The sequence below is a fragment of the Schistocerca cancellata genome, chromosome 1 (genome assembly GCF_023864275.1).
Source record: "Schistocerca cancellata isolate TAMUIC-IGC-003103 chromosome 1, iqSchCanc2.1, whole genome shotgun sequence".
NCBI classification, from domain to species: Eukaryota; Metazoa; Arthropoda; class Insecta; order Orthoptera; family Acrididae; genus Schistocerca; species Schistocerca cancellata.
This window is the reverse complement of record NC_064626.1, coordinates 367,535,179-367,559,825: the sequence shown is the minus strand read 5'-3', so window position 1 is coordinate 367,559,825 and position 24,647 is coordinate 367,535,179. Positions and strand designations below refer to the sequence as shown.

Genomic DNA, 24,647 nt, shown 5'->3' with positions numbered 1-24,647 from the left:
TACCAACAATAAACTGATGAGCCAAAACATTACGACCACCTGCTTAATAGCTTGTTTATCCGTCTTTGGAACGGAACACATGACTGATTCTGCGTATCAGGAATCCGACAGTTTGTTGGTAGGTTTGTGGAGGTATTTGAGAAGTTGAGTATGTCGTATGCTGATAAAACATCGAGCTGAGTTACGCTACTGAAGTCATTATTTCAGTATTTCAGTATACTAGAGTAGTTAGTGCAGCGACCTGCGACCATAAGTTTACTTCAGATATCTGTGCATATTAATGAACAGGAAATCAGAACAACTAATTGCTGAAATTTCAGCTCGACCATTGAATAATATTTCAGTTAACTGAGACTTCGTTTTTTCATCATTAGTAGAAACATGAGTTAATGACGAATTGGTTGTAACTCCCGCTACGTTACTATGGGATAATTTCACTTCGGATCTGATGCCTTATTCCATTCTGTAGAGACCCTTAGGAACACACGTCACTACAAACAAAGTGTAGTACGGGAGTGGGGTGTTATACATGGCGACTGTGACAGGACATCGTAAATTGTTTACTACAGTTCCGAACTTAATAAAAGCCCATTTTGAAATTTGTAGTAGTAACATAAATTTCAGTAAGCAATAGTAAAGAATGTCGAATTCGACAATGCAGGCGTAATTAGAAACACAAAATCACATTCTGAATATAGAGATGTTTGACAATCAATTAGACATCAAAAGTGAAGCAAAGAGTACTGAGGAAATGGAAGCTATAAACAGCGTAGTAATAAAGCATGAAATTTTTGATGATAGTCTGGAAAATGTAGATGCAGATAACGCGTGATACTAAAGTCGTTTGGACGAAAGGGTAACAGAAATGAAATAAGTATTTGGATAGGAAATCATATTGGGTACAGACCATATGGATACGGTAATAGAAATGCTTAAATCAGTGATCTCTGGTTTAACTGCATTGAACAGTAAAACTGACATCCTATCAGTCTTTGAGCACTTACACGAAGAATTCAAATCAATCTTTGAGCACTGACTTAAATAATTTGAGAACTGGGTTAAGAAATTCTAATCAGTCTTTGAATAGTAAATCTGACACGTCTATTCAGTCTTTGAAAAATGAAATAGACAAGAAATATGGAGATGAAACGGAAACCCTTAAAAATTTGTTTACCAATGAAATAAAGAATACGAAGTTAAGTATACAACAGGAATTGAGCGGGGTTAGTGAAGAGAATAACAAGTATATGGTGTCTCAGATAAATCAAAATGTAGTTACAAAGGTAATGAAGATTAGTGATGATATCCAAACAGATGTTGATCTAAAGATAGGAAAAGGCAGATCAGAGGAAGAGCAATCTGTAAATTCTTGGCATGAGAAAACAGATGGAGTTACAAAAGAATCGGAATCGCAATTACAGGGAGCTGTAACTGCGATGAACACAGAAACAAACAAAATTCAGGAATGTGTTAAAAGCGTAGAGAGTACCAGAAGTCTTACTGTACGCCAAGTGATAGGAGGATCGTGTCAAAATCGGATAGGTGATGATAGCGACAAGTTTGACGCAAAAAGGCAGAAGCCATCTGGTCGTGTTCATGGATAAGTATGGGTCATTGATACGGAAAGAATTTCCGGAGGAAAACCGCGTGAGAATTGTAGAACACGATTAAGTGGAGATGTAGATTTTTGGGCAGTTCACATCTTGGGATGTTGCGAAATGCTAGACGAATTTTATTAAAGGTTTGAAGAAGAACATTGGTTAGGAAATAAGCAAGAGGAAGTGATAACAGAGTTTACTTACGCTGCTGTGCACAGAACTGTTAGGATTTCGAGTATGAAAACCTACTGCGAGGACCTGTGTAGAAAACTAACACACAAAAGGTCAATTGTGTGAAAAATGAATGCTGGACATACTGTGGGCCAAACCGCCATGAAATGTCGGAGGGTACGTTACTCGAGACTGTGATAAAATCTCGTTTTAAAAGAAAGTTGGAGACTTAGATGTGCTGTACCGTAATGATCAAAATCGGTACCACAATAATGCTAACAATCACCCAAACTGAAACCATTATAAAACAAACGCTACTAGAAGAGAAACCATAATAACGATAATGGCAATCATAATCATTAAAATGGTAACACAGTTGACTATAATGTGAGATCAGCACAGGTAGATAGAGGGAGAAGAGGCGGAAGAGGTTTTGGTCCAGCAAGGGGAGGTCATAATTACGAATCTCGTGAAAATAGCTATGAGAAAAACGACGATTCGCATCAGTGTAATAGTGTACTGCTGCGGGTAGAATTGCGAGGCTCTGGCACCAACGGAAGCGAAAGCAGTTTTGCTGCAACTATAACTGTGACAATGAAACTGAAAGTGAACAGGAAAACACGTTTAGGCGCAGCAGTCACGGTAGCGTAGAGGCTAGCGGGCCCGAACAACAGAATCCTAATGGCTTGTTTCAGGTACAAGGTGAGTCACAGGTAGAAGCTCGTGAAATTACGAGTGTTGTCGGGGTGAATGCTCGCGCGTGCATGAATAGCGCTGCCACATTGGTTCTAACCTAGTGTTCAGCTGCAAATATGTAAAGAGTCTCAGTAAGTGAGGTCGAAACTGTATGCAGGTTTACAAGAATGGGAAAAGGGAAACAAAATAGGTTGTATAGGGAATAATGATGAAGCTAAGAGGAAGAGAAATGAAAGTGTACTTAATAAGAGAATGAGTAATGAATATATAATGAGTAAAGTAGATGCAATTTGTAGTTATGGTAAGAAGTGTGAAGAGTTTGAAGTAAATGAGAACAATTTTGTTGAGGCCATATCTGAATCCAATGAAGTCAACAGATTGGAAAGGACAACTAGAAACTGCACTATGGGGCAAGTGCATCGGTCTATAGATGATTGTGTAAGATTAATGACTGAAACCGAACATTTTAATGTATATGAAGTTACAGCCGATGTAATACGTTCAGATGAAAGTGATGGAGAGAGTGTTCTTGGTGATACGATAAATAGTATAGAAATGAAACATATTCTGCATGAAAATGAAAGAAGAGCTAGGGGAAAAAAGAAAAAGCCTCCTGATGAAATGCTAAAGCAGGAGGAAATTCAGTAGAGAAATTTAGGAATTGAACAAAATTTATTGTAGAAACTTAAAAGTAATGAAGTAGGACGATGTGAACAAATAATGATCCCACTGAAATTGTACCATGTAGGAACACGAATGTTAGTTGATAGTGACCATGAAGTTAGTGCTTTTGGTCAGTCATTTTATGAGCATATAAAGGGAAAATCATAAATAGCAGAAATTCCAGTTATGGGAATGAAAATAATAGGTGCAATGGGTAGTTGCAGCAAACCAATTAAAGCTGAAGTCTTGTAGAATTTGATATTAATACTACAATGTTTGAACATGACTTTTTAGTGGTTCCTCAGTTGTATTCTGAGGTAATTGTGGGTGTGTACTGAATGATGAAACATAAAGAAATTATTGACTGTTATAGGAAAGTAATGGTTTGTTCAATATGGGAAAATAAAATAAAGTGAATTTTGGTGGTGTCGTGGAAACTGATGTGAGAGAGGATGTAAATCTGAGAATTGTTACACTACCAATGTGTAGGTTTAAGTGAAGGAACTGAGAGATATCATGTTAGAAATGTGAACAGAGTGGACCCATCTGAACATGATTTAAGAGCCCTAGTAGAAAGATTACCAAAAGAATCATTAGAACAGAAGGATGAGTTGTACAATATTTGGTAAGCAACAAATAATTGTTTTCAGATAAGCCTGGTTTAGTCCATGACTTTGAATATGAAATGGTACCACAAGAACCATTCTTTGGGCCAGTTTACCAAATATCGCTAGGTAGGAAAGAAGCAGTACAAAAAGAAATAAATCGTATGAAGGAATCGGGAATAATAGGAAGATCTAGGGGTCAGTATAATAGTTCTGTAATTCCAGTCAACAAAAAAGATTGTGGAGTGAGAATCATGACATATGCTCATTATCTCAGTAAAGTAGAGAAACGCGAAGCTGATACGCCAGAAAGTATTGAGGATGTGCTACAGAAATTCCATAAGGTAAAATATATGACGAGTCTCGATCTGACTGAGGGATGTTGACAAATTGCCCTTGAACCAGATTCGAGGAAGCTGCCTACATTTCTCTTTGCAGGAAAATGTTGTTATTACCAAGTGATCCCTTCTGGATTGATCACGTCTGTGTCAGTGTTTAACCAAGCTTTGGATTATGTATTAGGGATAACTATAATTGTGGGCGACTTTTTCATAGTGACATAATCATGGTTAGAGCATTGTGAATTGTTAGATGAGGTTTTTTGGGCGTTAAAAAGAGGTGGAATTACTTTGAAAATAAAGAAATGTGAATTTGTAAAGAAGGAGTTGGAGTTTTTAGGCCATATTATTACTACAGCTGGGATAACAAAAGATCCTAGGAAACTGGAACAATCAGGGAGTGTCAGCCTCCAAAGACTAGAAAACAAAATCGTTTTTGTTTCTATGTAATTTCTGTCATATATGTGTAAATGAGCAAGCCTAAATGATACAGATTTATGTAATTTGCTGAAAAAGAATAGTGCATATCTATGGACAGAAGAACGTCAAGCCGCATTTGACAGATTGAAATAGGAACTTCCTAATGGCCAAAATCTTCACCATCTAGATCTATCTTTGCCATTTCATATGGAGACTGATTCATGTGGTTATGTCATTGCAGTTCACACATGTCAGGAAATAGGAGAAGATAAAGAAAGTCTTTCAATAGTTCTTGCAAGTAGGACATTATCCAAATACGAGCAAATCTACACAGTGTCAGAAAAATTGCATTGGCTTTCATATGGGTTTTTAAGAAATTCAAAGGTTTTTCATGGGAACACAAAGCAACAGTACACACTGATCATAATGCACTGACTTTTTAAAAGTTGTAGTCTGATGCATGACAGAGTGATAAGGCGGGCATTATTCATGTGGATGTTTGATTATGAAATTTGATACATAAAAGGAGATGATAATTGTGCAGCAGATTCTTTGTCAAGACTGTCATTTGATCCTGGTGGTACAACTAATAGGGAGAGTTTAGAAGGAACACTTAAAACGATTTATTTGAATGAGATTGAACGTAGAAAAGGCAGAGAACATATGTAAAAATATGCACCATTATCAATCTGAAGATGAATGTTTAAAGCTAGTGAAAATTAAATATTATGGTAGGCAAGAAGAAGGTGCCATATTGAGAAAGTATTATTAAGGGAACGATGGCATATTATATTTAAGAATGAATGAAAATGGGGAAAACAGGCGACTATGTTGGCCAAATAACTAGGTATCTGAATTGACTGACTACTACCATTTAGCTTACAGCCAATGTGGACCAAAAAAGTGTACAGATAGAATGGCTGAAGCTGTAATGTTTGTTAGTATAACTAAGAAAGTAATGGAAAGGTTATGGACTTGTAATAAATGTCTGAAAGTAAAAGTGACAAGCTTAACTAGTCACAGTGCCATGCAAAGCATTCAGCCTAAAGACTATCAGGTAATTTGGGCAATGGACACCTATAGTTCGTTACCAAAAACGACTGGGAACTTGGCATACATTTTGATGGTGTTGGATAATTTTTCCAAATGTGTGAAACTTTTAGAAAAGCAAGTGCAATAGTTTGTGCAAATTGGAAAACCAAAAGCCATATTACCTGATAATGGGCCTCAATTTACATCGAATATTTGCAATGAAGGAATGAAGGAAAAAGATGTAGAAGTGATTCATATTGAGGCCTACCGCCTGCAAAGTAAGCCATATGAACAATGTTTGCATGAATTGCGCAGGTGTTTTAGGACTTATTGTTTTAGGACTAATTGTCATGTAATCATAGAGCTTGGGGTAAATTTGTGTCTGAAATATGAGAAATAATGAATTTAAGCTCAAATGAAAGTATGGGCTTTACTCCAAATGAAACTATGTTATGTCATAAACCAAAAAGTATAGTGGACGAGCTAATTAGCTTTCCACCAAGGTGAAATTGGATATGTCACCAAAAAAGAAATTGTTGAGAGAAAAGACGAAGAAGCATGCTGAAGTATTAATAAAGTGGCATGATCAGAAACTCAAACCAGTTCTATTCAAAGTAGTAGACATTGTCCCTATGAAACCTCCAGCAAAAAATTCCAGAGAAAGTGATAATGAAATGTACAAGTTCAAATTCATTTACCATGGGTCATTTAGGATTGACAGTGTTCCTCACCCTAATTCTTTTTGCTTCGTTTACCATCAGTCTGGTAAAAGATTGGGTGTATGTAACGTTATCGATTTGAAACATTACCAAAACAGAAATAATTACTAATGTTAACATTCATTAATGAAGTCAAAAACAAAATTACAAAAGTATATTATGTGCCTTAACTAGACTGAAAGCTTGGATAATAATTCTAAAGGAACCTAAAGTACTGAAGAGGAAGAAAGTGGAAATGAGTTCTATGAATACGCTTGACACATGGGCACCAAAACCCAAAATGGGTAGAAAAGCTGTTTCACACAAGTGAAATATATGTGTTCTTTTACAGGAATGAAATATAAAATATGCAAATGTATAAAGTAATAAATTCCTATAAGTACTGACATGACATAATCAGAAAATTAAATAGTGGATAGGCTATATAAATGGAGACAGATAAAATTATACTGTGTGAAGTAATGTAATAATTTGTTGAAATTGAGTAATAACTACTAATTTTGTGAACAAAATTCTGAATTTTTTAATAATAAGCAAGTGACAAAGACACCATTTGACTAACCATAATTTCAAGGTATTTCAGAGTATATAAATGTGTATGTATGTGAAGAGTACTATAGATATTGTGAAAATTGTTAATGTAGTTCATGTAATTAAGACTGGAAAAATTTTCATAAAACTAATACACATTGTTTTGTTGATATTTCAAGATATCATAAGCACTGTGCAATGGGTTTGTCGTTTCCTTGGATCTACATTTGCCATAGGTCAAACGGATATCAACTGCGTTTTTTTAAAAATAGGAACCCCCATTTTTTATTACATATTCGTGTAGTACGTAAAGAAATATGAATGTTTTAGTAGGACCAGTTTTTTCGCTTTGTGATAGATGGCGCTGTAATAGTCAGAAACGTATAAGTACGTGGTATCACGTAACATTCCGCCAGTGCGGACGGTATTTGCTTCGTGATACATTACCCGTGTTAAAATGGACCGTTTACCAATTGCGGAAAAGGTCGATATCGTGTTGTTGTGTGACTATTGTGATCAAAATGCCCAACAGGCGTGTGCTATGTGTGCTGCTCAGTATTCTGGACGACATCATCCGAGTGTCCGGACCGTTCACCGGATAGTTACGTTATTTAAGGAAACAGGAAGTGTTCAGCCACATGCGAAACGTCAACCACGACCTGCAACAAATGATGATGCCCAAGTAGGTGTTTTAGCTGCTGTGGCGGCTAATTCGCACATCAGTAGCAGGCAAGTTGCGAGAGAATTGGGAATCTCAAAAAAGTCGGTGTTGAGAATGCTACATCAATATCGATTGCACCCGTACCATATATCTGTGCACCAGGAATTGCATGTCGTCGACTTTGAACGTCGTGTACAGTTCTTCCACTGGGCACAAGATAAATTACGGGACGATGACACATTTTTTGCACGCGTTCTATTTAGCGACGAAGCGTCAGTCACCAACAGTTTTATATGCACTATTGGGCAACGGAAAATCCACAATGGCTGCGACAAGTGGAACATCAGCGACCTTGGCGGGTTAATGTATGGTGCGGCATTATGGGAGGAAGGATAATTGACCTCCATTTTATCGATGGCAATCTAAATGGTGCAATGTATATTGATTTCCTACGTAATGTTCTTCCGGTGTTACTACAAGATGTTTCACTGCATGACAGAATGGCGATGTACTTCCAACATGATGGATGTCCGGCACATAGCTTGCGTGCGGTTGAAGCGGTATTGAATAGTATATTTCATGACAGGTGAATTGGTCGTCGAAACACCATACCATGGTCCGCACGTTCACCGGATCTGACGTCCCCGGATTTCCTTCTTTGGGGAAAGTTGAAGAATATTTGCTATCGTTATCGACCGACACCGCCTGACAACATGCATCAGCGTATTGTCAATGCATGTGCGAACATTACGGAAGGCGAACTATTCGCTGTTGACAAGAATGTCGTTACACGCATTGCCAAATGCATTGAGATTGACGGACATAATTTTGAGCATTTATTGCATTAATGTGGTATTTACAGGTAATCACGCTGTAACAGCATCCTTTCTCAGAAATGATACTTTCACAAAGGTACATGTATCACATTGGAACAACCGAAGTAAAATATTCAAACGTACCTACGTTCTGTATTTCAATTTAAAAAACCTACCTGTTACCAACTATTCGTCTAAAATTGTGAGCCATATGTTTGTGACTATTACAGCGCCATCTATCACAAAGCGAAAAAAGTGGTCCAACTAAAACATTCATATTTCTTTACGTACAACACGAATGTGTAATAAAAAATGGGGGTTCCTATTAAAAAAACGCAGTTGATATCCGTTTGACCTATGGCAGCGCCAACTAGCGGGTCAACCACAGCGCTATCTGGTTTCCCCCTTCAAGCTAGACAAGTTTCGTTCTTTGTAGTTTTTTCGTTTGACGCTTATTTCTTGAGATACTTGGCCCAGTCACTGCATGCATCGATGAAAATTGATTTATATTGGTTCCGAATTGAGTATATAGTCACAATTGATTGTTTAAATGTTAACATGTTCCACCCTGGTTGTTACTGAATGGAGTAAAAAATTCTTTTTATTATATTTCTACTTACATAGACTCAGGTGTGAGTTCATTCTCAAATGCGAATATGTGCACAGTTCATGAGCGTGTTCATAATGTGCTTAGAAAAAAGAAGTTGGACAATTTAGACATGAGCAGTGTAATTTCAAGCCGTCAGCTATGATACGAGAGTCGGAGACAAAGACATAACAAGTATGCCGAATAAAGTGATTGTCCAGTGTTTCCACGCAGTGGTTTGTGTATGCATGCACAGGTTTGCATTTTGAATTATAACATATCCGAAACCATCCAGCTATGCAAATTCAAATAAAATAAATAGAAATTTTATTTTATTTGAACTAAGCCGGCAGCGAAAAGTTCTCTCATTTAAACAGAATGGTGATTCGATTATTTGTAAATAGCCTTTGCAGTCAGCAAAATACTTGAGATCGGTATTCAGGACACAGGGAAATGTTTTATACTTACAGTATGATTGATGTAAGGTATGACGCTCAGGGTCAGCAGGGCATTTTCAGTTTTCAAAGATGTTTTCAGTTCCTGAACCAAAGATGAGAACTGCCTGCGATGTTCGTCTGCCTTCTCATCTTTGTGGCTATGTGCGAGGCCGATTACTTTCTTGAAACCGTGCCAGATGGATCCTGAACAAGATGAAGCACATTATAAGTAACTGTTAAGGATGAAACTAAACCGGGCATAGCTACTTCCCTTTGCAAGCTAACAGCTAAGAGGAGTATATGACTGAATGGGCAGCATTACCTTCAAATAATGTAGTGCTAACATGTGAGCGTGTCATATACACTGACGAAAAAAAATCGCTACACAAAAAATGATTAATATATAGTAACAAAATTTCGGGAACCATTTGTCTAGGTTTAAGTGTTCTACATTGCAAGATCACAATGTAATGTAAGCACTGGTTAAGCCATTGCAAATGTGAAATGCTGGTACATTAAGGGGGGTAGGACGTTAGACGGGCCAACTTAGAGCAGGAGAGGCACCACATGACATTTTATTGTCTACTGTCTATACTTTCACAAATAAATTCATAAAACTTTGTCAGCATGACCAGGAAGGGTTCAGGATTCACACTCAGAGCAGTGGAAGTGCTAAAACATAACAAAATTAATTTTTTTTAGATATGAAATTTCATCATTTTTTCACTTACTGTTGGCTGCATTTGTTGCTATAGGTACATTTTTCTTCACACGTAAGAGAAATTCTTTGATGAATTTTGCACAGCATACAAACCATACTTACAGGTGTATGAAACTCTAGAATTTTGCAAATCTATTAAAAACTGTGGTAAAAATTGAGATAATTAACTACAAAATAAACATAGAGTTTAAAACGTAACAGCTCATTCATTTTTTCATAAATTAAATAGATTCTAGAGTTTCAGATACCTGTATGTATGGTTTGTATGCTGTGCAAAATCCATCGAAAAGTCTCTCTTATTTATGAAGAAAAGTATACCTATAGTAACAAATGCAGCCAATAGTAAGTGAAAAAATGATGAAATTTCACGTGTAAAAAAAATTATTTTGTTATGTTTTTGAACTTCCGCTGCTACGAGTGTGAATCCTGAATCCGTCCTGGTCATGCTGACAGAGTTTTATGAATTTACTTGTAAAAGTATAGACAGTGGAAATTAAAATATCCTGTGGTGCCTTTCCTGCTCCACGTCGGCCCGTTTGGCGTCCTACCCCCCTTAATAACCGGCATAACCGCCAGAATGTTGAATTCCAGATGTATTGTGTTGTGTAGGTGCCGGCTGTCAGTTCGCCTGATGGAGTTCCATGCCTTCTGCACTTGGTCAGTCAATACAGGGACGGTCAGTGCTGTTTGTGGATGACGCTGGAGTTGTCGCCCAACGATGTCCCATATGTGCCCGATTGGAAACAGATCTGCTGGACGAGCAGGCTGAGGCATGTCGAGAATGTGTAGGGCATGCCGAGTTACATCAGCAATATGTGGTCGAGCGTTATCCTACTGAAAAACACCCCATGGAATGCCCTTCATAAGTGGCAGCACAGCAGGTTCAATCACCAAGTTGACATACAATTTTCTAGTCAGGGTGTGTGAGATAACCACGAGATTGCTCCTGCTGTTTTACGGAATCGCATCCCATTCCGTAGCTGCAGCTGTAGGTCCAGTGTGTCTAGCAGGTTGTTTGCAGGCACCTAACTGGCCTCCTCCTATCCAAAACACAACCATCACTAACACCGAAGTAGAACCAGATTTCATCACACATTGCTCTACAATGAGCTCTCACTTGACACCACTGAAGTCGCAAATGGTGGTGGTTTAGGGTCAGTGGAATGTACGCTGTTGTCTCATTGTGGTGCCAACTGCTGCTCAAAAGGCTGCTGGATATGCAATACGTTGCGCTAGAGCTATACCTCGAGCACGATGGTCAGCTATACCTCGAGCACGATGGTCTTCCCTCTGGGTAGTGCCACATGGCCGGCCGGACCCGATCTTCTTGGAATCGTACATTCTCGTGACCACCATTGCCGGCAATCATGTACATTCCTGCAAAGTCTTTCTGCATTACCGTAGAAGAAACATCCAGCTTCTCATAGGCCTATTACACGACCCCGTTCAAATTCAGTGAGGTATTGATAATGGCTTCTTTTTGTCATCTTAAAGGCATTCTTGACTAACATCAACTCACCACGTCCAGTCTCAAAGGTAACTAATGCTCACGACCGCTACAGCGTACGTTTAAAGGAAACCTGATTTGCCTCCTCACAGTGACTCTACTGGCACCACTCTTACACGACTGGCGTGCAAGTTGAATAGACGTCATATTTCAGATGTGGAAACACGCTTACCAACTTTCATTTATGTTTCACATCTGCCTCTTGATGCTGTGATTTTTTTCCGCCAGAGCAGTAAGACTGATATTATCCAGCAAGTATTATATTTGTTTAAATATACGCTATACTGTGTAACATAAACACCAATGAAATTGTGTGTACTTACTATATCTACAACATTTGATGTCTGTATGTATTAGATAAATCTAATTTTTTTAGACCAACAGTTATGTATCGTTACTGTACTTACCAAGCGTGCTTCGTTCTTTCTTTTCCTTGTTCATAGGGAATTCCCAAGCTATGTCAATACCGTCAAAGTGGTATTGCTTAAGAAGGTCTTTCACAGATTTCACAAAACTTCTTCTGTGCTCATCACTTTCAAGCTAGAAAATAAGAAATAAGGTTAAAAGTAAATACTTTTCAAAGTCTAAATTATTATTTCTCTAACATCATCATCGTAGGTGTTGCATATTTAATTGTTTTATGTAACAGTACAGAACTTTACTTGTTAGAACTTCACCATTTGACGTACAGTGCAGTTTTATTTTGCTGTTTGCTATTTTCTGACCAATACAATTTTAAATATGTTAACTGTAGTTTTGTTTTTTCGCCTTACAAGAAAGTATACTTGTTTTCTTCGTCACACTAGTACCCTGTCTGAAACTATTCAAAAATACTTTAAAAATAGACGCAAACAGTCTCGACCGCAAAAACATTTATTTTGATGGTAACCTGTTTCGCTCAGTTTTTGACTATTCTCAGACCCTCGTACCATGATGGTAGGCGGTGGCAGTGAACGAAGCGGGTGTTTTAGCTACAACACCCACTCCATTCACTGCCACCGCCTACCATCATGGTATGACGGTCCGAGGATGGTCAAAAACTGACCGAAACCGGTTAACATTAAAATAAATGTTTTTGCAGTCGAGACAGTTTGTGTCCCTTATAAATTACTTTTTGTAAGACCAATGTGCTTCACGAGATATATTCTATTCAAAAATAGTTTTTATTTCCTAATGTCAAATAGGAATGTACCATTTTTCGGGGAAGGACATGGAGATAACTTTAGACTCTCTTGTTTACAGAATAACAAAAGTAGTGTTACATATGACGCTATATTTCAAGACTTTTTTTCCAGAATTAGCTATGAGTAGCAGCGTATGATTTCGATCTTCCCTGCTGGTACAGCCCTAAAATTTTTAAGAAATTATTGAGAATCGCTGGAGGTAGGTGCGTCATTTTATTTTCGATAACAGCATTTCAGTAATGGTCCTATTCAATTCTTGAACTCCACTGAACATTTTACAGCGAGCTAGAATTTGTCTCGAACTCTTGTTCAGCCTTTCTGACAGGTTCTTCTGTTTTCATGATAACTAAAAACTCTAAGCGAAAGTATAAATGAAAAATGGCGGATACCTTTGGTGTTATGACATTAGGACTATTGTGTTTTTACGGTTTGTCATGTACGCACGTACTACCGCCAAACCACTGCACCGATCATGATTAGATACAAGGTAAGTGGTTATAAAGGATTTGATAACAGACCAGCACAATGGGTCTAATCAGCTAGTTTTTTTACACATTTAATTATGAATTGTATTACAGCCTATATGGATTTGGAAACTTAAAGACTGGGTTTAGCATAAAATCACACAACGAGCAGAGGAGTACCCGGTGGGATAAACGCTGCTGTAGGCTGTGTGCTGAATTAGGACTTGTTCGCAACCATATGCCGACCCACTTTGGAAATTTGGATTTTTCTAAACCGATTAAACCGAAAACTAGAACAGTTTCTTTGACAAGGTCACGGTCGATTTCCTTCCTCATCCAGGTCCAATCCTCGCTAGCGCTTGGTTTTCAATGTCTGTAAAGCATGGAACATCTCCCTAAAATTCGATAGAGTATTTATCATCACAGTACAGAAGAAGGTTGAGTGGCTAAGTGATGGAACTAGAGGAGTGTCATCTAATATAACATGTAAATTACCCACTCGTAAATGTGTGACGATGAACAGAAAGAAAACTTGAAAATGCATTGGATGAACATTTATTTGGCCCCAGTAATAGACCAAAGAAGTAATTTTTATTTGCATTTGGTAATATATATATACTTGAAAATCAAAGAAAAACGGCAGACCTTGATGAAATTTTTGACTTGGAAGACGCTTTTCATCATATAAGGTGGAATACGATGCTCATGTTTTTTGTGAAAGAGGGATGAAATACAGAGAAAGACATGTGATCTTAAGTACCTATAAAATCAAGCTGGTGTAGTAAAAGCAAAGAAACTGGAAATACGTGTTACCTAAGTTCCCAGGTAAAATGTAAACCACTACCCAGTGTCTCATGGAGTGAAGGCATAAGAGACAGTGGACTGTGTCACGTACTCCGCACTGAGACTTTAGGCTCAATGGCAGAAGAGTATACCACGGGGCGATACAGGGTTTTACATTGCCTTTTGTGTTATGTAATCATACATAATGGTACGAACATTCATCACAGTTGCACTTACGACGAGACACACATTTGGTGCATTGCAGTCGAGGAATCACAGTATAAGAGGAGCCTTACGAATCATTGAAGTCGACGTCAACGTTCGGGTTCGAATAAATGATTTGTCAGGTAGGTAATTTCGTGAGTACTCAATGTACAGCGTTTCAGCGGCCTCTGGGAATAGAAGAACGAAATGGAAGGCATAAAATGTGCAGAGACACGAGAAATAAACACGAACAGGTAGTTTCCGAAACTTTAATTTTAGCTGAATATAATGAGTAGTATCTTACTATGTTGATTAATCGGGTTTCCGCCAGTTATTCGCTTCTTTCCTGTACGATATTTCAACTGCGTGTCTCGCAGTCTTCTTCAGGTGCTGTCTGATACTGATTCCAGTGTGGAACGAGTCCGTATTTATGCCTATCGTGTGCAGCATAAACCCGATTAATCAACATGACAACACCTCGCCGGGAAAACCTGAAGAATTAAAGTATCTTACTAGCTTGTCACAGGACACCTAAATCTCCTGTATTACTCAAACTACTTCTTGGAGTTCGACAAATTACTGGAGGACCGCAAAAATGGTTCAAATGGCTCGGAGCACTTTGGGACTTAACTCCTGAGGTCGTCAGTCCCTAGAACATAGAACTACTTAAACCTAATTAACCTAAGGACATCACACACATCCATGCCCGAGGCAGGATTCGAACCTGCGACCGTAGCAGTCCCGCGGTTCCAGACTGTAGTGCCTAGAACCGCTCGGCCACTCCGGCCGGCGGAGGACCGCAACCGCCTGTCGTGATATTGCGCTGATCACAAACTTAATGACACAGATCGTTATGGAAAACTTCATAAATCGCTCGGGGACGCGTGAGACAGTAATAGTTCTGTTATTTCCTTCACGCACCAGAAACTCTATAGGACAACTGCCTAAATGAAAAATAGATACGCACACGAATCTACCTATACACGGAATTAGAATCTCACACGAACCTACCTATGAACCTAGATGCACACTGAAGGGAACTACAGCAGCGACTGTGACATTTCTGATGACACATTTTCGTGAACTGCTTCGGCGCTTAGAATACAGCTGGCAGTATAAAGTCACACAGAAGACTACGCTTCTACCGTTCTTACATAAGACTTGACAGTCACATTCTGGAAGAGCCAGTTTCGCTTTTATCCTGTTTTCGGTACCAGAGGTGCCCTCTACCACACACTGACGAGTGGCTTGTGGAGTACTGATGTAGATGCAGATGTAAGAAGGAAGATTAGAACTTAATATCACGTCGATGTCAAGGCCATTAGATGTAGAGCCCAAGTTCGGGGAAGGAAATCGGCCATGTCATTTTCAAAGGAACCAACCAGGAATCTGCCTCTAGCGATCTAGAGAAATCGTGAGCTGCCGGATGCAGGTCTGAACCCGGGTCGTCTCCAATGACAGTCCGGTGTCTTAAGTACGTCGCTCGAATTTTACGGCTTACAGTAACAGTGGTAATTTGGGGACGCGAGTCTGGTGATTACAGTCATGACTCCCCAGGTAATATACTGATCTAGCCCGTAAATTACCAGGTTCTGGAACTGTTTTCTTCCAGAGAGTATAAAAAGTATGTTTCGTCTTTCGACCACAAACGCTGATCCACATTTTAATAAGTCGCAATATTAGAAGTATTGACATTATTCCTCCAAACCTTGCGTGTCTCCCAATAGTTAATGACGTCTACGGGACTTATAGAGCATGCTCCACAATCTAACGTCCTAAACTCAGCGAGTCTCGTGCACAGTTGCAGAAAATATTAAACTTATTAATCTACCCGTCTGCCTTACCTACGACTTAAACAAGATGACGGGCACAAAGCACCAACAAAAATCCAGTGCGCGTGAAATACACCGTAACGAGAATTATACGATTCGTATTTATCATTCGTTGTCTCCGCCAACTTACAACAGAGCTGTGAACTTTGAAGCTAATCTAGATAAAGAAAATAAAATAAATGTCAGAAAACAAAAGAAATGTCAGTATTCTGTATTCTCTGTTTGTCGACAGAGTGAGCTGGTGCAGTTGTCAAGACACGGGACTCGCATTCGGGAGGCAAAAATCCCCGTCTAGCCTTTCATATATACATAAGCATTGATTTCTTTTGAAAACGAGACGACCAGTTTCCTTCCTCGTCGTTTCCAGTCCGAAAATCACCGTCTCTAGTGATTTCCTCGCCGTTGGTATGTTAACCTCTAATCTTCTTGTGCTGCTCCATGCAGACTCCACAAGCCACGTTATGTTGTGTGGCGCGAAGTACATTACGCAGCAGAGTCACTTTCCAAGTTTCATTTTGCAGTTGCGACTGATACATGAGGAGAACGATTTTTCATAATTTTCCTTGTGAGCTCTAATCTCTCAAAACGTGCTCTCATTGTACTTTCCTGAGATAAGCGTAGGTGGAAGCAATATACTGGGTGGCTCATTTACGAACTTACGCTCATAGAATTTGAACAGTAAACGACATCTCCTGTAACGTCTGTTGCTGGAGCTGGATGAGCATGTGCGAGACACTTTCGTCCTTACTAAACGAACCTGTGACAAAATTCCGTGCTCTTCCTAGAAACTTCTCTGTTTCTTCTCTCAATCCTATCCGGTGTGCGTCCTAGACTGACGATCACTATTAAAGTATTAATCGACAGTTGTAAACTACCACTTTTGTAGGTCAAGTACACTTCCTGGGGATTCTCCTGATGAATCTCTCTGGTATCTGTCTTATGCAGTATTAGTTTGTGTGATAGTTCGATTTTAAATAGATCTGTTCGTATACTCCTACATACTGTATTTAATGGATGTGACTGCTTCCAGTGCTAGTTTAGCAGTTGTCTAATAATAAACACATCAAAAAAAGTGTTGCATCACCTCGGTTCCGAGAGTTCCGGAACCTGTAGAGAAAACTGGAATAGAGATCAACATAAACATTATTTCCGCCCTTTTTATTCCTCATGAAAACCACACCTTGGATGTTGTACCGCCATACAGCGGGACCTTCAGAGATGGTGGTCCAGATTGCTGTACACACCGGTACCTCTAATACCCAGTAACACGTCCTTTTGCATTGATGTATGCCTGTATTCGTTGTGACATACTACTCACAAGTTCATCAAGGCACTGTCGGTCCACATTGTCCCACTCCTGAACGGCGATTCGGCGTAGATGCCTCGGAGTGGTTGGTGGATCAGGTCGCTTACAAAAAGCCCTTTTCAGTACATCCCAGTCATGTTAGACAGGGTTCATGTCTGGAGAACATGCTGACCACTCTAATACAGCGATGTCGTTATCCTGGAGGAAGTCATTCACCAGATGTGCACGATGTGGGCGCGAATAGTCTTCCATGAAGACGAGTGTCTCGTGAATATGGTGCCAATATGGTTGCACGATCAATCGGAGGACGGCATTCACGTATCGTACAGCCGTTACGGAGTCTTCCATGACTGACAGCGACGTACGTCGGCCCCACATAATGCCACCTCAAAACAGCAGGGCACCTCCACCTTGCTGCATTCTCTGGTCAGTGTGTCTAAGGCGTTCAGCCTGACCGGGTTGCCTCCAAACACGGCTCTGACGATTGTCTGGTTGAAGGCATATGCGACACTCATCGGTGAAGAGAACGTGATGCCAATCCTGAGTCCATTCGGCATGTTGTTGGGCCCATCTGTACCGCGCTGCACGGTGTCGTGGTTGCAAATATGGATCTCGCCATGAACGTCGGGAGTGAAGCTGCGCATCATGCAGCCTGTTGCGCACAGTCTGAGTCGTAACACGACGTCCTGTGGCTGCCGGAAAGCATTATTCAATACGGTGGCGTTGCTGTCAGGGTTCCTCCGAGCCATAATTCGTAGGTAGCGGTCATCAACTGCAGTAGTAGCCCTTGGGCGGCCTGCGCGAGGCATATCATCGACAGTCCCTGTCTCTCTGTATCTCCCCCATGTCCTAACAATATCGCTCTGGTTCACTCCGAGACGCCTGTTCATTTCCCTTGCTGAAAGCCCTTCCTGGCACAAACTTACAATGTGGTTGTGATCGACCCGAGGTACTGACCTTCTAGGTATGGTTGAACTACAGACAATACGAGCCGTGTACCTCCTTCCTGGAGGAATTACTGTAACAGATCAGCTGTCGGACACCATCTAATAGGGGCTGCTCATGCAAGTTTGTTTACATCTTTTAGCGGGTTTAGTGACATCTCTGAACAGTCAAATGGACTATATCTTTGATACAATATCCACAGTCAACGTCTATCTTCAGGAGTTCCGGGAACTGGGGTGATGCAAAACTTTTTTTTGATGTGTGTACAATAAAATGCCTTTCCGCCTATTTATGTGCAATATGTTGCATTTGTTTATGTTGACAATCCCTGCACGAAGTGCCGATAGGCTACAGGCCTTCGTGAGTGTCGCTACAATTTCCTAACGTTACGATTTCTGGGTATACATCACAGTGATCGAACAGCCTCGTCGAGCTTCTCACACTCATTAGGCCATTTATACACGATGTTCGGAAATTCCCGTTAAGAACGTGTAGGACTTGTAGACGATAGTGAGTACATAATATTTTGAATAGGAATCCACGTACGGAAACCGACGGTTTCTATTCAGTTGTTTAACGCGCCCACGTCTTCTGAGAGAAAGGGAGATGTCTCAGAGTTGCTTGTCCTGACATACAATAGGGTAGACAGGATGATATGTAATACGTCAGACGGTCACCTCATGTCTCTTAACGCCTGCCTTGCTGCGAGAGAGGAAGACCTGTTGGCACGAGTCCTGGCCGCTGCACTAGAAGTTGAAGCGACACCAGATGGGATGGCGAGTGAATACCAGGACACGATTCATGGGTAAAATGTCTAACAACGTCGGTGGTCGTCACATCGTGCCGCTGTTGGAATGCATCAGTTTTGTTGTATCCATCGAGTACGCTGTGTTCTTTTTTGTTTTGGAATAATGTAAACACATAATGTTTAAGAGTTAGTACAAATAAATGAGTTTAAGTTATAAATGGATGTTTCGTTTTGTTTTCTTTCGAATTTTTACCTAATAATTGTTCTGAATCATGCGTAAATCAGTTCCTTAAGGAGAAGTGGTTCAATTAAACATTTGAATTGAAAGCGTCTTGTAATAGAAACAGTACATTTCCAGACATGGATTCCTGTTCGAAATATCATGCAATCACTTCGTTCTAGATGTCGTAGAAGTTTGTAACGAGAATTTCCGAAGACCTTATATACATTATACAGTTAATATTCATGGATCTAGACCACGCTCTTGCAATATGCCCAAAGTTAGTTTTATGACTGAAGATTTGTTAAGAATGACATGCAATGTTCTGTGTCCCATGAATTCTTCACTCCAAACACAAAATGAAAATGCTAAACTGTATCGAATTAGTTCCTGGAAATCCAGAAACATGGCTTCAAACTGGGCGCTGGTGTGTATACGCATTCAAGGCTTGTGGACGAATAAAGTGAACTGTGTTTCAAATGATCGTAGTTCCGAAATCCATGTAGATTCTTACAAAGAACATTTTTGACCTCCACAAATGACAAACATAAAACAGGTTCCAAAATTCTACAACAGACCAACTTTGGCGTTATCAGTCTGTAGTTGTGTGTGTCTGTTCGACGACCCTTCTTTGATTTTGAATGTCTGACATTACGTGCCAAATCATCACGTAATCACAGGTCAATGCGGACGTCCGCTGTCGGTAAGTTCAATCCACCCCAGCTGTTGACCAAAGTGAAGTGGAATGATCATATAAAATTAATTGTTGGCAAGGCCGGTGCCAGGTTGAGATTCATTGGTAGAGTCCTTAGAAAATGTAGTCCATCAACAAAGGAGGTGGCTTACAAAACACTCGTTCGACCTATACTTGAGTATTGCTCATTAGTGTGTGATCCGTACCAGGTCGGGTTGACAGAGGAGATAGAGAAGGTCCGCGTTTCGTCACAGGGTTATTTGGTAGGCGTGATAGCGTTACGGAGATGTTTATCAAACTCAAGTGGCAGACTCTGCAAGAGAGGCGCTCTGCATCGCGGTGTAGCTTGCTGTCCAGGTTTCGAGAGGGTGCGTTTCTGGATGAGGTATCGAATATATTGCTTCCCCCTACTTATACCTCCCGAGGAGATCACGAATGTAAAATTAGAGAGATTCGAGTGCGCACGGAGGCTTTCCGGCAGTCGTTCTTCCCGCGAACCATACGCGACTGGAACAGGAAAGGGAGGCAATGACAGTGGCACGTGAAGTGCCCTCCGCCACACACCGCTGGTTGGCTTGCGGAGTATAAATGTAGATGTAGATGCGACGCTCACCAGGTGCAGGTACTTCTCCCGTTGGCCAGAGTCGGCGCTCCCTCCGCCGATGGAGAGCAGCACGTTGAGCGCAGGGAAGCGTCTCTTGAGCTCCACCACGCTGGTGTAGTTGGTGCCCTCGCCCTCGTGCCGCGCCACCGCCTTGTAACTGTCCGTGTCGATGGTCGCGTAGCCGTAGATGAGGTGCGTGCAGTAGGTCAGGCTGGGCTCGATCTCCGACACGAGCATACGGTGTGGCTCTGCAACATACATCAGACTCAACAGCACTAGTAGTGGCAGTTTTATTCATCTGTTGATCACTTTAACAAGGATGTTGGATATGTCATGGCATTACAGTTGAAGAACAACAAAAATAACGTAGTTCATGTATACAGGCATTTAAATATGCTACTGGCCATTACAATTGCTACACCAAGAAGAAATGCATATGACAAATATATTATACTACAACTGACATTTTCACGCAATTTGGGTGCATAGATCCTGAGAAATCAGTACCCAGAACAACCACCTCTGGCCGTAATAACGGCCTTGATGCGCCTGGGCATTGAGTCAAACAGAGCTTGGATGGCGTGTACAGGTACAGCTGCCCATGCAGCTTCAACACGATTCCACAGTTCATCAAGAGTAGCGACTGGCATATTGTGACGAGCCAGTTGCTCGGCCGCCATTGACCAGACGTTTTCAATTGGTGAGAGATCTGGAGAATGTGCTGGCCAGGGCAGCAGTCTAACATTTTCTGTATCCAGAAAGGCCCGTACAGGACCTGCAACATGCGGTCGTGCATTATTCTGCTGAAATGTAGGGTTTCGCAGGGATCGAATGAAGGGTAGAGCCACGGGTCGTAACACATCTGAAATGTAACGTCCACTCTTCAAAGTGCTGTCAATGCGAACAAGAGGTGACCGAGACGTGTAACCAATGGCACCCCATACCATCATGCCGCGTGATACGCCAGTATGGCGATAACGAGTACACGATCCCAATATGCGTTCACGGCGACGTCGCCAAACACGGATGCGACCAACATGATGCTGTAAACAAAACCCGGACGCTCCCGAAAAAATGACGTTTTGCTATTCGTGCACCCAGGTTCGTCGTTGAGTACACCATCACAGGCGCTCCTGTCTGTGATGCAGCGTCAAGGCTAACTGCAGCCATGGTCTCCGAGTTAATAGTCAATGCTGCTGCCAACGTCGTCGAACTATTCGTGCAGATGGTTCTTGTCTTGCAAACGTCCCCATCTGTTGACTCATGGATCGAGCTGTGGCTACACGATCCGTTACAGCCATGTGGATAAGATGCCTGTCATCTCGACTGCTAGTGATACGAGGCCGTTGGGATCCAGCACGGCGTTCCGTGTTACTCTCCTGAACCCACTGATTCCGTATTCCGCTAACTTGTCAGTGGATCTCGACCAACGCGAGCAGCAATGTCGCGATACGATAAACCGCAATCGCGATAGGCTACAATCCGACCTTTATCAAAGTCGGAAACGTGATGGTACGCATTTCTCCTCCTTACACGTGGCATTGCAACAACGTTTCACCAGTCAACGCCGGGCAACTGCCGTTTTTGTATGAGAAATCGGTTGGAAACTTTCCTCATGTCAGCATGTTGTAGGTGTCGCCAACGGTGCCAACCTTGTGTGAATGCTCTGAAAAGCTAATCATTTGCATATCACAGCATCTTCTGCCTGCCGGTTAAATTTCGCGTCTGTAGCACATCAACTTAGTGGTGTAGCAATTTTAATGGCCAGTAGTGTACTTACATCTCTTCTGTACCGATAGTGGCAGTATTTCGACTTTCCATCTAGGTTGGCACCACTCCCTCTGCCTTCCCGCTCGCAAGTGTGGCATGTCTCTCTAGTTTGGGAAGTCTCTATTTGTTCACGCGCTGTGTGCTGTAGGCAGTGAACGGATCCACGAGGGCATAGGCGGTTGCCCGGTGGCCGGGACGTGAGTTGAGAACAGACTTGTTGCTATATGTTACTTTCAGCCTGTGCCCGAAACCCAATAAATGGAGACAAAAAAGATCCGTGAGTTACGTATTTGCTGTTAGTTCGCCTATGTTCCGTGTACGTCAGACACACGATGTGTGCATAATTGATCGTGGAAAGCAAGCAACATTCAATGCTGAACAGGTAATGTAATCGGATGATTACTACAACTCCCATTATCTAACAGCTGCATATGTGTGGTATGTCGCTAGAATGTAGTGATAATTGATTGCAAAGAATTGGTGGCCAACTGAGGTTTATGTTTACTTTACAATTTTAATGACCTTAAACGAGTGTATACTGTCAGTGGTCGGTTGGATTGCTTGACTTCGTATGTAATGATTACACGTGGCCTACGATAAATACAGGCCTGAGCGCTCGTTTGTGTGACGTCAGCAATGTAGTTCTATTGCTGGCCGACACAAATGCATGAAACCTGATGCCTGTATTACATTGTAAAAAGTCTTTCTCAAAACTTTCTTCAAACCTCACTGGAGCTGTAACACTACGGTAAAATTTTTCGTCGTATTTGGTCGGTAATGGATGCCGAACAGTTAATCGCATGTACAATAGCATATGTTGCTGGCGAGAGCATTGCTTGAAAAAAAAGAGAAATGGGAACGATAGTGGGTGAAACCGTGGATAGCGAGAAGAGAAACTCAAAGTGTTCACTAGAATTTGCTTTGTGACTATAGCAAGAGGACATAAAGAACAATAAAATTATTTATTACAAGCGAACAAATATTTCAGTTTGTCCTCATGAAAGGGGCCCTTCATATTTGCATACACGATGCTCATTTAAAACATAGCAGTTCTTAATTTCATTAATAATAATCAATGTTTTTGGATGGCGTGCAAGTATGTCATTCACGTTTTAAATGATGAAACGCTGACTGTTTATGTCTTTTTTTATGCTTCATACGACACGTCCCAAGAATATACTATCATTATCAAGACGAAATATCTGCATATGTGTTTTATGTGGTGTTTGTGTGTGTGTTGTTTTGCCTCCGTCTTTCCCCGAACTTACTAGGTAGTCATCAGATGATTCATTGTAACTTACCGGTTCAGGCCACGGTCCGTGAAATGACATTACGAGTTAAAACGCAAATGAAAAGAGGACCAATACAATTAATTTAACAAAGCGATGAATTTTTCTATAGGAACGACTGAAAGCACATTTTTAAGTGTCCTTTACGATAAGGTACCAGTAATATTACATCGAAAGAAATGAAATACCTAGTAAGAAAAGCGAGATGCTTCCTAATTTTGGTATCCCTCCTGCAATGAAAAGAACTCTCACGAATCCGAAGGAAGATAATGAGTCTGTTATTTTATATCTCGTTCTGTAAAGTGGCAAACAACGTTGGTAAGTTTAATGTATCTACTCGTGTATTCGAGGCAGATTTTAAGCTAATAAACTGCTCGATATGTACTTAAATTAATTCGCTACAGCTAGTCCATATTACAGATCGTTCACTGTAGTAACTTTTTTATGATTTTATCTCAGCGTTTTCCATAGGAGAAGGCGAAATTTTCTGTGCCGTTTAGGAATACAAGTGAATTCGGCGAGAACCGTTGTCAGCTTCATCTGATGACTATCACATTTATCGCCGAAGAGAGGAGAAGTCAGTTTACAGCTGTCGCATCGTGTTTGCCATACTGAGTTCCTACGCGACTCAATTATCCGACAAGTACAAATTATATCGTCCACTTAGCGAGTGGCCGCGATGGCGTAGACGACGCTGCAATGTCTGTGTATGAGTGAGCATGGATGTGTTTCGGAATAGCTTGTGCGGATCCTGGTGGTGGATAGTGTATTATCGCCAGTACTTTGCCTTGGGCTGCGAGAGAAGAAGCGGTGGTGACTTTAAGGAACTGATCATCAGAATAAACACCAACGTCCTGGTCTTGTTTGTCACAGCATGAGTCAATATGACTCTGTTGTTGGCATTCCGTCTGTCGCTCAGAGACGTTAAGTTCTGTGGCTCGTTGGAGTTATTCAATGGGAGTGACTATTATTTTTTCTCCAGTCTCTCTTGCCGCCACAACTAACAGAGTACACATTATATCAATTCACACGTTCTTGCGCCTCCCAGTGACACAGATAAGTCACTTGACTCCACATTTATTAATCAGTCGGTAACACTAAGCA

General features: G+C 40.8%; 1 protein-coding gene across 2 annotated transcripts in view; it reads right to left on the bottom strand.

The window, feature by feature from the left end:
* LOC126174792 (chitinase-like protein EN03) overlaps positions 1–24,647 on the bottom strand; it is a 165,016-nt gene that overhangs the window by 8,179 nt on the left and 132,190 nt on the right. For both annotated transcript variants that reach the window (XM_049921174.1, XM_049921182.1), the window contains exons 2-4: positions 20,494–20,732; positions 11,908–12,040; positions 9,304–9,476 (exon numbers count right to left, since the gene is read on the bottom strand). In XM_049921174.1, coding sequence (XP_049777131.1) covers positions 9,304–9,476; positions 11,908–12,040; positions 20,494–20,732 — 545 coding nt within the window. The remainder of the gene's footprint in view (positions 1–9,303; positions 9,477–11,907; positions 12,041–20,493; positions 20,733–24,647) is intronic.